The sequence below is a fragment of the Aquila chrysaetos genome, chromosome 25 (genome assembly GCF_900496995.4).
Source record: "Aquila chrysaetos chrysaetos chromosome 25, bAquChr1.4, whole genome shotgun sequence".
Lineage (NCBI taxonomy): Eukaryota > Metazoa > Chordata > Aves > Accipitriformes > Accipitridae > Aquila > Aquila chrysaetos.
In genome coordinates, this window is record NC_044028.1 from 2997599 (window position 1) to 3010775 (window position 13177).

At 49.3% G+C, this 13177-nt stretch overlaps 1 protein-coding gene across 1 annotated transcript in view; it reads left to right on the top strand.

Annotated features, from left to right (window-relative positions):
• The window catches only part of CACNA1H (calcium voltage-gated channel subunit alpha1 H), a 255993-nt gene that overhangs the window by 135053 nt on the left and 107763 nt on the right, over positions 1–13177 (top strand). The window contains 2 exon segments of the mRNA XM_030002143.2: positions 1574–1671; positions 6842–7001. Coding sequence (XP_029858003.1) covers positions 1574–1671; positions 6842–7001 — 258 coding nt within the window.

A 13177-nucleotide genomic window follows, 5' to 3' on the forward strand; every position in this document is an offset into this window, starting at 1 on the left:
AACCTGTTTTTGTGCCATGCTGAGTTTTAAAGCTATTCATCATGTTCGGCTCAGTTCCTACGTACGAGCTTTAAGGTGGTTTTGATTTATAAAGACTCACTAACTACTTCAGGAAAAAAAAAAATCTCTGGAAGGTTATCACTAAAAACAGCTTAAAATCACCAGGGCCTCTGCAAGGCAAATTAAGGCTAACGGGCCAAAGTCACCTCAGTGCAATGCCAGTGATATCGCAGGGTTATGCCAAACAGCTTCAGGACAAAGACAAAAGAGAAGCAAACATCAGAACATCTAGATAGTCCCAATTAAACTTTGTAGAGCAGGGCAAGGCATCAAATACGAAGTGTAAGGCCCCGGCAGAGCAGAGCATGGGCACACGGGCAGTGATGTGCCTGAGCAAGGCTGGCCCAACACCAAACCTCCTTCTGCTGTTGTCTGAAATCCACTCAGCTGTTGCTTCAGTCCATTCGGCTGTTGCTTCTTAATGGCACGTAATGATTTTGGTCCATCCTGGCTGCAGGATGCTTCAACTGAAAATCTCTCTTTCCACTGAAGCTTCTGAAGCGCCTGGTTGCAGCAATTCAGCTCGTATTTGCCTTCCTCCTTCCATATCTGTTTGTTTATTTAAAAAAAAAACAAACCAAAACAAAAGCTCTTTCTCCATGGGATCCAACAGCTTACTCACAGGGTTGCTTTTGATGCTGTTATGTTATTTGAACAGGCGTGGTGAGAGATTTGTGACATATTTACAAGTGCTTCCCTGTAGTCAAACTCATAAATTGTAATTACAGCCATGCTAACTAGCCATAACCCCATTAAAAAAACAACACTACACACATTTGCCACTCATTGCTATAAAAGAGCAAGAAAACTGACTTGACTTAACGTCCTTTCCAGCCTGGGAGAGAAATGTTTATGTGAAATGGAGACGGAGCATGAAAAAGAAAATGTTCCCTATTCTTAATAATAAAATGGAAACCAAACTACTTTAACGTCATTTGTCGGCTTGGTTATTCACATTTTTGTCATAGGGGAAGAGATAAGCTGGCGTGAAAATATGCTGCTAGTAGGGGGTATAATATCAGACATATCTTATTGACTTTGAGCTGCATGGAGTTGTGCAGTAATCTCCCCAGGAAGGCTGTGGATGTGCCGCCGGCCGGAGCGTGATAAGCTAATGGAAAAGGAGAGCAGCACGGCTACAAGAGCTGAGCAGATAGTTGCGGGCTCCCCTTCTGCCCCGATATCTGTGGCCCCGACTTTGCAACTCCTTGTCGTGCCAAGTCCTGCTTTCCGATGTGTTACCTGTGCCTGCAGCCCATTAGCCCGGGAGCATGTTTGCCTGCTGGCCCCTGCACCATCGCTGCTCACGTGGGTATTTTCAGTCTCTTAGAGGCTGAAATATCCCTTATATCCCCCAGTGACAGCGTGATGCACATTATGAGCTACAAACACGGAGTGGGTGGTTTTGCAAGCCTGGGCTATGGCTCCCAGAGTGCGCAGGCAGCGACAGCCCCAACTCACGTCCAGAGACTGAGCATCCCACGTCCTGACACCTTTTCTCTTTCCCCTGCAGCATGATGGAGTATTCCCTGGACGGACACAACGTGAGCTTGTCTGCGATCCGCACCGTCCGGGTACTTCGGCCACTACGAGCCATTAACAGGGTTCCAAGTAAGTAACACCTCCGTCCGTGCCGCAGCCACGCTGCCGGGCTGGCCGGCTGCGGCTCAGGGTCTGCTTGGCTCACCCCCCTGGGAAAACCGGGGGTTAAAGCCACCCCAGCTGGTTCTCTGCATGCTAAGCCTTGCAGTAGTAGTCTACTCTCCTGCTGCTGAGAGCAAGTACATTTATTTTCATTTTTAGTGGCAAGTTAGAGATCATTTATTATGATTATCAGTGTTAGTAAAGGGCAAGGGAGTAGATTTTATACCTGGGGGGGGGGGGCACACTTTCAGGGCTGTTTTCTAACGTTTTTGTGAACGCTCTGAGGCAAGTAACTCTCTGCTCCTAGTGCAAAGTAAATAACAAAGTTCCTATAAAGAAAGGGGAAAGGTCAGTTCTAAGAACAATCTCCTTGCCCTGGATGGGTTCATTTTCTCCTGTCAGCTATTTAAGGTCTTTCCATTTCTTTGTGTTCAGGATTAGAAGCACAGCAGCCTCCATTGCTGGTAAAATACCACAGAGGGTTTGCTGTCATGTAGAACAAAATTGGGTTCATCCACGATAGAAAGTTCAAGTGGCCCCTAAATCCACTTTCAAGTGGCTTCAGCTGCTTGTCTTCTAAATCCAATTTGAAAGACGAACCAACAAGTTGAAATAATTTCCTGCTGGAATCAGCCGTCTGCTGAGCAATCCTTTGCAAGGTACTAATTTCATAGCGCTTTCATCATTTTTTAACCAAAATCCACTCAATTCAAAATGCAACGGCATTGTATGGAAATCATAGAGGTTCCTTGCAAAAAAAGCACATTTCCTGTTCTTTTTAAAAGCACGTTTGAATGACACAGCTCTGCCGGTCCTCGCTGAACATCCTGCCCATCATGTCGGCACATCTAGGGACAGCAAAACAGACTCCCCCAGAAGGGTTTCAGTTCCAGTACCTCAGATGAACATGCAAGGGAACAGATGGATGTTTACACACAGGAGTCTTTGAAGTTTCTTTCTGAGCTCAAATTCTTCAGGATTTTTCTTATTAAAAAAAATAAAAAGTCTGTAAATTTGACAATGGCATCATTAGAAGTTAGAAACAAGACAAAAAAGAAATGAGAGGCTAAAAGGGACCATGAAACCCTCCGGAGCTTTGTTTTCCTAATGAGGTTTTGTTGCCAGGGTTTCGGAGCAGCCCAAAAGCACAACACAAAGTTTTTCCCCAGGGTTTTTAGCGCGGTGGCTCCGTGGCCTCACTGGGACAGGGAGGAGCAGAGGGACACTGGCACGTGCTCGGCTCGGAGCCCTGCCGAGGTTTCAGGCTGGGGCAAGGATCAGGCTCGCTCTGAAGTTATTTAAATCCATGAAGCCCTTCATAGCTCTCCCTTGAAATAGTGGGACTCTCAAGCTGGGATTCAGCTGGGCTGAGAGGAGAAGCCAGGGGAATTTGAGGATTTACATGCCTATTAAACCGAGACCCAGGGATCCAAATGCCTCCAAGTCTAGGTGAAATTTTGATCTGGGTCCAGCTTGTGTTCTTCTTCCTTAGGAGTCTGATATTGAAGCTTTGAAGTAAGCCTTTTAGGCTGTCTTCTGGTACACTTGCCACTTTGATATTTTTGGTTTTTTCAAAAGACAGGCAACAGAAAATATTCAAATTCTTGTTAATAGTATGTGAGATTAAATCCAAAGAGCTCAATCCATGTTTGGAGTTGAGTTGCCTGGCTTGATGAGCAGCTAGGCTGGTCTTAAAACACTACCAGTGTCATCAACAAGTGCCAGGGCAGGATCAGTATTCTTAGAAATATCTCAGTTCCTGGAGGGCAGATAATCACAGACTTTACTTGTTTATGAGACACTAACTCCGTCCACTTTTAACATCAGTACTTTTATTGTTTCAGACTGATATAATCCAGGGTCTGCAGAGAATGGATAGCGACAACCCTCTATTTTATAGTATTTTTGCAGTTTCCAGTAAAAACAGAGTTACATTTCTAGTCTTTCATCCATGGGGATGCTAAAGCTTAGCCGGGGGATTACCTCGGACATCCACCGCATCCCAGCCAGCAGCACGGCAGCGGGTCCCGCTCAGCCCCGTCCATGCCATCCCCGGCGCTGGGACAGCGATGCTGCCCCGGCCACCGCACCACTGGCAGGAGCGGGGTTTTTGGCTCAGTGGCAGTCGCAAAAGGATGTCGAGCAGATAAGAATTACGGCTGGGTCAGAAGAGATGAGCCTGGTGTTCAGTCACTGTACAGGGGAAACTGGGACCCATGAGAAATAGCCTGGCAATTTATCCCTATGATGCCTGGGCACTTTCCTGGGTTCCAGCCAGTGCTATTAGCTCTTTGCTTCCAGGCACAATAAATTCACCCGCAAGATTATTTCATTTTTATTTTATTTGTTAAGAAAAGAAAGGAGAACCCCGGCCAATAAAAACATCATCTCTATTAGAAATTATTCCTTGAAAATGACTGGAAAAATATAAGTCCTGCGATTTAAATGTTTGGCAGGGGCTGTAGTTAGGGGGTTTTTTTAGTAGTGGTCACTGTTTTTTCAAATCCATTTCACTGCTTTATTTTTATTTTTCTACTATGTGGTTTAAACCAGGCATCACATGGAATGGGAACGAAAAGAAATCCTGATCCTCGTTTCAGCCTAACCGATGCTCGTGCTCTTTTCCCATGGCACACTTGACATTCTGCTGAGAGCCCAGAGCACCCTTAGCGGATAGCAAACAGATGGATTCAATCTCAAGAATGGTGCCACTAAGCAACCCAAAATACCAAAAGTAGCTGAGCGGAAAAAAGTTGTCTGGCACGGGGAGATAAATTTTAACCATTTTTGGGAAAAAAAGAGTGAGGATACTAGTGAGAGTGGGGGGAAAAAAAAGAAGAAAAGCCCAGCATCGTCTTTCCAGTGGGAATTCAGTGAGTCTTTTCTGCTTTTCCAAAGATAGATTTGCAAGGAAAGTCTGAAGGGCGGTGCTGTGGGATGTGCTCCTGGGGGGCTTACGATGACAGCATGTGTTGGGAACAAGCGTTACAAAATCAAACCCCCATTTGCCTCCAGCTCTGGGTTTCCCCCCGCGCTTGGAGCAGAGGCCAGCGCTGTCCCCGCGGCTGGCACCAGCGTTGCGGTTACAGGGGATGGCAGGGATGCTGGCGGGCATCCCGCACCGCCCGTGGCGCTTGCCGGCGCAGCCTGGCTGCCAGCACCGTGTCCCTGCCCCGCAGGGTGGCATTGGCGCCGGGGCGGCACGGGGATGGGGTTTGGAGGGCGGCCGGCGGGGCTGGCACGGGGCTGGGCGCCAGGATCGCGGCTCCTCCGGAAAGGCATCTGCTGCCGGCGCCAGCAGCAGGGAGCCACGCCAGAGCCAAGATGCAGCTGGGCATGGAGACCTTGAAAGGCACTTGCCCTGGGATGCAGAGGTTATTACTCACACCTAATTATTTATTAGCGCAGACTTCTTGGCCGGGGTGGTTTATCCACTCGTGCCATGCTGACAAGGTAATGTCCGCTCCGGCCCTGCTTGGCTGGGTTGTGTTTCCGCTGGCAGAGTGACACGAGGAGGGGGGTAAAAGTGGCTTGACGGGGCTCTGGCTCCTGCCAGCATTGCCTGCCATGTCCTGGGAGGTGCCGGGTTGGACAGGTACTTCTCTCCTGGAGACCCTGCTCCTCCCAGCACCCATCTGTGGGGTCTACAGATGCCAGGCTGCAGCCCAGCATTGTCATTGAATTAGCAGGAGAGGCATCAGGCGTGACTCGGGAGCTGGCTGAGGGAAAAAGCCAATGTGGAGATCGGTGGGGGAAGAGAGACTGCGTCAGTGTAAATGCCGCTCTCCGTTCAAATGGGATGACTGATGGAGAGCAGCATCCTGCTAGGGGAAATGGAGGGAGGAAAGGCTCCACGCAGGCAGGCAGGCAGGAAAAGGTGTTTGCAGAGCAGAATTTTAGTGGGATAAAATGCCTCCAAAGGCGGCAGTGTCGCCTTACCCAGCAGCCGCATTGATTTCCACCATGCTATAAACTTGAGCCCTGCTCTCTGCTGAGCACCAGGCTCACAAGGATCGGTTTCTGGTTTTATTCTTTTCTATAATTTAGCATTTGCCTTTGCCTCTTCGTCTTTTCATTAGTTCTCCTCTCATCAATTATCAGCTGTTGAAATGGTGGCTGGTCGGTGTCTCAGTGGTTCATTTAACCTCTATTGAACTGCTAGGCTGCAAGTCATTATTCCATTTTTATTCCTGTTTTATCCTTGAGTTTGAAGGTGCCCTGATATGTGAGACAGGGCAGCCCCCAGGTGCCAGCCCAGTCCCTGTCTCCTGGCCCACTCTCCCCTGGGCAGCGATGCTTGGGAGCATGCTGCACCGAGATGCAAGAGTTAGCTGAAGCTCTGCAAGGTTGACTCATTCCTCGATCTTCTTTTTAGGATGGAAGATCTTGCATAGAAATCAGCATTTCCCTGGCAGCAAAGGTGCCGGGGGAGCCCCTGCTCCACACAGAGGTTCACAGGGAGCCTTGCAGAGAGGTGTGGGACTGGCTGGGAAGGTCTCTCAGCACCCTGTGCAGGAGGAGGGGAAGGGAGCAGAGCAGAGAGCTTTCCTTAGAGGAAGAAACATTTGCATCCTGCTTTCCCCCCTCAAAAAAGTCAAAATTTCCCCTGCCTCCCCTGCTTGGCAGCCCTGTGGCCAGCAAGGAGAGGAGTCCTCCATGGAAGAGTTGTCGTCCACGGAGGAAGCCCAGAGAGCAGCCACAGCTATCATCCTACACAAGGCTCTGTATTGTTTAGGGGAACAATTTCTGTGACTCATGAGGGATGTTCAATATGTTTATAAATATATATTTTGACAATTTCTTGGGAGGCTGATGGTTTGCAGGGGCGTTTCTCCAGGAAGGACTGTCTTGCAGCTTTCCCCATGCTTGTGTGTTGTTGAGTGTTGTGTTACTGAAAACGTCTGAAAATCCCACCCTTAAGGCCACCCTTTGGAGATACACTGTTTGTTCCCATCTGCTGCTAAGCCTTTTGCACTCTTTACCTTCCTTTTCAGCCTTAAAGTTTAGGGGAAAGTATAAACATCCCAGTTCCTCTGCCCAGAATGCACTGGCTGCACAAGCAAGCTGGGAATGGTGTGGCATTCACACTTTCCCTGCCAAAGTGCTCCTCTAACCTGTTTTCTCCTTCTCCCCACAGGTATGCGAATACTCGTCACCCTGCTGTTAGATACTCTGCCTATGTTAGGCAACGTCCTCCTCTTGTGCTTCTTTGTCTTCTTCATCTTTGGGATTGTCGGTGTGCAGCTCTGGGCAGGGCTGCTGAGAAACAGGTGTTTCCTAGACAGGAATTTTGCAATGTAAGTACAGCAAAAAAAATCTCCACCTTTTCTTCCTTTCTCTCTCTGCCCTGCTGGAGAAACCCCGGTGGTCAGCAGGGTCAGCATCCAGCCGGGGTGCAGCCAGGGCCGGATCCAGCAGCTGAGAGCACGAGGTGGCTGTGCTGCACGGCTGCAATGGCAGCTCTTAACTGGGCTGTCATCTTGATTCACAAGGCTGTTGGCTTCAGGACTCCAAGTCTGGCCAGGTACTTTTTGTATGGCAAAACCCACTTGTCAGCAGGTTGCTGAGGGTTTGGAGTGGCTTTTTTCATGTTTTCCCTCTGCACCTGAAGGACAAGGACATTAGTGGTTTGGATTATGTCTGTCCAAGGAAGCTGAGATACCTGACTCTGGGAATTTAAGGATTTAGAACAAACAAAAGCATTATAGCTCTCCTAAAATTGCCAGCTCCCAAAACTGTACAGGTCTGGGAGGTCACCTAGCACACCACACACCTGGCAGGGTGTTGATTAGGTGGTCTGCATGCTGGTACAGACAGCACCATGGAGATGCTGCTGAAACACACAAATAAATCTTTGTAGGTGTATTAAGATAAGAAGCTTGATGTGAAAGGCATTAAAGATGTTTGTACACTGCTCTCAGTCTGGGTCGGGCATCAGGGATGGGCAGCACATTTGATCACCAGCTCTTTTTGATGCAAACTTTAGTTTTGGTTCTTCCAAGCTAGGCAGTTGCATAGACCAGGATCCCTGCCACGTGCTGAGGGTGCTAATAGGCCTTAATTGCCCTGATGAGTCTCACCTGGGACACCCACCCTGCCCATGGCCCAGGAGCTCTATTTAAGCTCAGCCTGTGACTCTTACTCCTGGTTTGAGCTGTGCTGGTGGTGTGCCTGTTTCCAGTTCTCTCTTTGTTCCTGGTTTCTTTGGCTCCTGCCTGAGTTCTCTGGATGGATCCTAGATCTGGTTCATCACTTCCCACGCCTGGGGCTTTGAATGGACCCTGCTGCCAGCCCTGGGCTCTGCCTGCTGCGTTCAGACTCTGTACGTGCAGGTGCTGCTGGCGCTGGGATGACTCTTGGCTCCTGGCTCATCCCCTGCCACGGGGCAGCCTGGCTCTTGCTGCTCCCCAGCCATCCCTCAGCATGATACTGAGCCTGGGCTGCTCTGCACTTGCCCTTTCAGAGGTGCAATGTAAGGGCACACCTTAAAGCCTATCAGCACAACAAAAAGATCAAAACCAAGTGCAGCCTGCAAGCTTCCACAGAGAAGGGAGTTCTGCGTGGGAAAATCCTTCCGAAAAGCTCCTGTCGGAGGCTGCTGAAGATGTCAGTGGTTCAGAGGTGAGGAAATGCCTGAGACCAGCTAATCAGGGCAACTCTAGCTCTGTAAGAGAAGATAGAGCCTGTAATTATATCTGTTTGTAATCATCTGCTGTCTGCAACTTGCATTGTGTCTGGAAGACAAGCAGAGATTATCTGTCAGCTCTACCCCAGTCCTGTTCCTGCCTCTCACTGATTAGTCCTGTGGCTTTCAGCTCTCTGAGCCTTTCCCTGTACTGCAGACCATCTCTGATGGCACTTACTCATCCCACCAGAGATGCTGAAAGGCAGAAAATCAATGAGTCTGCCATGTGTGTATGCTTCTGCTCCTGCATCTTGATGCTTCAACCTCACAAGCTCTCTCCTGCACCCACGGCAGGTATTTGCTGGTCATCAGGACTCTCTGTCACTCAGGGTAACCCCTGAGCTGTCATTTAAAAGCCTGAAAACCAGTGGTAAACCTGTGCTTAGGTGGCCCCGTTGCATGGGGCAGGCATTGTGTGTGGGCAGTGCTTTGAGCACAAGGAGTGCAGAGCTGTAATTAGCTTCAGTGAGTCCCTCTCATCAATTTGACCAGGTTTCTAAAATGCTGTGTGTTTTCCTGCAAAGTGGAGCTTTTAAAATTAACCACAGGGGAAACATTTGCTAAGTACAGATATTAAGCAGGCTGTTATGTAATGGCCATTAGCAGCATCAAAGGCATCGCAGGATTTTCTTATCAGGGTCTTGGTCCCGGGCACTGAAAGCAAATTCAGGTTCCCTGTGCTAATCCTTGGGAGCTGTGTTTGAAAAGGCAGGAGGTTTGTAAGAGATCTTCTCCTTCCCGCTTCACCGCAGCTCTGCGCTGGTTCCTGGGTCCCCTCCAGCAGCAGGTAGTGGTGAATTTGAGTGGCTGTGGGTTATCCTTTGCCTGTGCCCAAGTCCTCTTGCTTGATGCCATGTCCTCAGGGATACTGTGAACAAAGTTACAGCATTCCAGAGAAATTTGGAGAAATGAGGCTTCTGGCATGCCCATGGGGCAGCTCTGTTGCAGGACAGGACTACTCCAGCTCTGCTGGTGCCAGTATCAGTATAACAAACGTGGGTTGCTCTGGTACCATCACCCAGACTGAAGCTACTATCTTGCTGGGTTAGCTTTAGACCTGAGAAACCTTGCTGCAATGAACCAGTCCCTCCATTTCCAGCTAGAAGCTATCCCAGGTTGATTGGAGCTTCGTGTGGAAGTTTTGGGGAATCCAGATGGAACTGTTCCCATCTTTTCTGTTATTTCCTGATTCATTCTCTTGCATCTGTAGTTCCAGGCATTGGGATATGGTTCACCCCTGCAGTGGTCTTTAATACCCCAACAGCAAGTTGTTTAGGGGGAAAAGGCATGGAGTGGCAGTAACAGGGAAAGCACTTTAGGGTTACATCTTCCTGCTATTGCACAGATGGACCAAAATATACAGCATTGGGCCCAAACTAGCAGGTCCTGCTGACCAGCAGCAGGATGCCATCTGCCTGCAAGACAGTGTGGAGATATAGGCAAAGTCAAGCCCAGGGTTGGATTGGAGCAGGTCCATCCCTGTGTGCCCAGTGTCGGTGCTGGAGAACCCTGACCATCCGTCCCATTCCAGGCAGAGCTGCCAAAGAGAACAAAAACAACAACAAAACCTTCACCCAGGGGATGCAGGATTAAAGTTAAGCTGTGGTTTTGCTTAGAAGTAAACAGAATAGAGCTCTGCGGGAAAGGGGGAATGAGATTCTGGTCGCTTAGTTTTGTCTGCCAAGTCCCACTAAATCCCAGTGGTGTTGTCCTCAGCCTAAAATAATGTTTGCCAGCCCTTCAGCAGGCTGTGAGGGGCTGGAGGATGGACAGGCGCGCTGTCCACCCAGGTTGGAGCTGAGCAGGTGATGGTCCTGGCTCAGATTTTCCTTAGAGCCCCGTAAAGGGGAAGACCTGAGTTATTGGTGGGGCTCACCTTGGTGGTGCTGTCAAACCCTCCCAGATGAAAACAGAACTGCTTTAAAGTGAGGGTGAGCATTTGAACACAATCCAGGGTGCCCGGCAAGGAATGGTCATACCCCCAGAACTTTTCTGGAGTAAAGGAAGTGTAAGTGAGCTCAGAGACTGGTGCTTCAAATACAGTTTCTTATCTGCTGCATGCTTCTTTGCACACTCACTACCAGCAGCTTTCTGGGCCGTTCAGCTTTACAGCAGGCATCAGATGGAAGAAGTGACTTTGATTTTGCCATCATTCTTCCTCCTGCAGAAACCTTTTCTTTTAAATCCCCCTTGAAAGTTGGCTACTTCAAGTAAAGAAGCTATTTTTAAATATAGTACATTCTGATAGAAATTTGGGGATTTCTTTGAGGTGCACTGGAAATATCTGCTTTCTCTCTTTCTTTGAAAATTGCACTGTTGCAATGCAATATCATGCTGGAAGGAGGCTGTTTTATTAAGGACTCTCTTTGAGTAGCGACTTTGAAGGAATTACAGGCAGTTACTGGGCTGTTGCAGTAGCAGGTTGGCAAGCAATAAACTGGACTGGGTCACTGCTGTTCAGGACACGTGAGAAGCTGTCACTTCCCAGTCAGCCCTGGAGACCAGAGTGGAGTTTCAGAGGTCTCCGGTGGCTCAGGCACCTCTTCAACCCCCCGAGGAGCTCACTGACCACGTTGCATTTCCCCTGGCATTGCACAGCAGTGGGGAACAGCAGTGCCAAGATGGTCTCTGCTGCTATGTGAGCGAGTGCAGGAGATGCCTGACAGTGGGAGCTGGAGGGGAAATTTCAGAAAGGCCTTTTTGGTTGGTTTGATCTGAGAGAGGAAGGCTCGGCATGCATGCGTGGGAAGGGCAAGCGAAGCCAGCAGTTTATCTGTAAGATCTCCAGGATGTGTGTCTCCCCCACGCAGCCCCTCTGGCTCCCTCCTGCCATCATGAGCTGCTATCACTGTAAATAAAGGAATTGGGTCACCCCCAGCTTGTCTGGGTTGTTGCTGCTGGGGCTGCTCCTTGTTTGTGTGGTGTTATGCAGAGGAACGTTTTCCCCCTCGTGGAGCCTTTCAAGGAACTCAGTGGGTTGGAAGCAGGAGAGGGGAGAGAGCTGTGAAGTGCTTTGTATTTATCTAATGCTGCAGGACAGTTATAATGTGAGCACTTCAGTCTTAATTAACTCCATACCTGCTTGGCATTGTACCGCCTTTGGCTCCTTGGCTTTTGTAGAGCTGCAAGAAGGCACATACGGCCAAGGCAGACAGCTCTGAGTTTGTCTGAAAGGTGCTACTGAGTTCTGCTTAATTGCTCCTCCTGGCATCACTCTGTGTGGCAACGTTGGGTTGTCAGCAGGATTTCCTCCAGAGAGCAGCCTCCTCTTGGAGGGAACAGATCCTGCTTGGTGCTGAGTTTCCTCCACCTTTTCCCTTTCCTCCTCTGCTCTTCAGACAGCTGAAGCAGGATTGTGCTCAGCGCGCCTACCATACTCCAGCGGTTGTGGATGATGTCCTGCACGGGATGGTTGGGCTGGGAGGTCTGAGCCTGGAGGAAGATGGAGCAGAGAATAATTGTTCAGCCTCCTTTGAGATGGGGGAGAATGGACTTGCCTGCCCCGCTGCTGTCCTTCCTGCACATGAACATGCCCAGAGACAGAGAAAGGGGAATACATTGCAAAGCTGCTGCAATCCCAGAGAAAGATGTGCAGTGGGCAGCCAGCCGAGAAAGGGGTGTTAATCCTTTCTAATGTGATAACGAGATCCATTCTGGGGCTTAGTTTCTCATGTCTTTTCCCCAGAGCACAAGGGGCTCATGATTAGTGGATTCATTACCATTAATAAGTTATTTGGACTATGCCTGTTAGCAAGTAACAAGGAAGTCAGATTGACCTTTCCTGTATGTGGAGGTAGACGGTCTTGGCAGAGGTAATTCATTTATTTTGTGGATACTGGGGATTCCTTCATTGTGCAACACTGTTGTTTCTCATTCTTGCTCTCCTTCCTTCTTTCCCCTTTTTGGTTTTGCCAGCAGGGTCATCAAGCAGAGGAACTAGAAAAAGGTCTTAAATTTGCAGTGCTTGCTGTCAGTTGGTGTGTCCCTTCCCCTCTGTACTCAGTGGTTGCAGAGCATCATGCAGGTGCGGGTCCCTCCCAGCCCGACGGATGCTCATGGTGTCTCTGTGCCCAGGGCAGACATGGAAGAGAGAAGGGTTGGAAAAGGGCTGGGCAGAAAGTGGCCCCCATGCGACTGGTTTTGGCCTGTCATAGGGAGGACTTCTAGCTTGTAAATCATTTTGGGGCAATGGCAAAAATGAGCAAGGCAGAGAAAAGTGAGGATAAAATCAGGCAGCAGCAGAACCAAATCAAGCTTCATCCACCCTTTGCAGTCAAGCTGTGCTTTGTTTTCCTGGTATTATTTTCCTTCCACAGCCACCAAAGTGTGTCGTTCTTTTGGTTCTCCAGAGGTTTGGGCTCAGATCTTCTCTATGCAGCTTATTAGATCACAGCCCAGGGCGCTGCGTCTGCAGGCAGTATTTCTTCTTCAGCCCAAGGCTTCCTAAATGGTGACTCATGGGAAACATGCAGCCTCTCAAATCTGTGTATGTGGCTCATCAAGGGCCTTTCTAGTTGCAATGTGTAGTGAATAGCGAAGCGTTGCACGGGAGGGGAATAGGTCCCCAGGCTGGTTGCTTTCCCTCACTCCAACAAAAGTGGGTGCATGGGCAGCAGCAGAACTGGCTGGCACACTACTAGCTGTGTCCCTCCCTGTCCAGCCTGCCCAGTTGGAGTGGGCATATCAAGAGATCACAGATCAGCTCTGGGGGCTGAAATAAAGGTGATTAATCTGCAACGACAAACATTTATCAGAGTCCCACAGCTGGGAGGGCAGATAGCTGCGAAG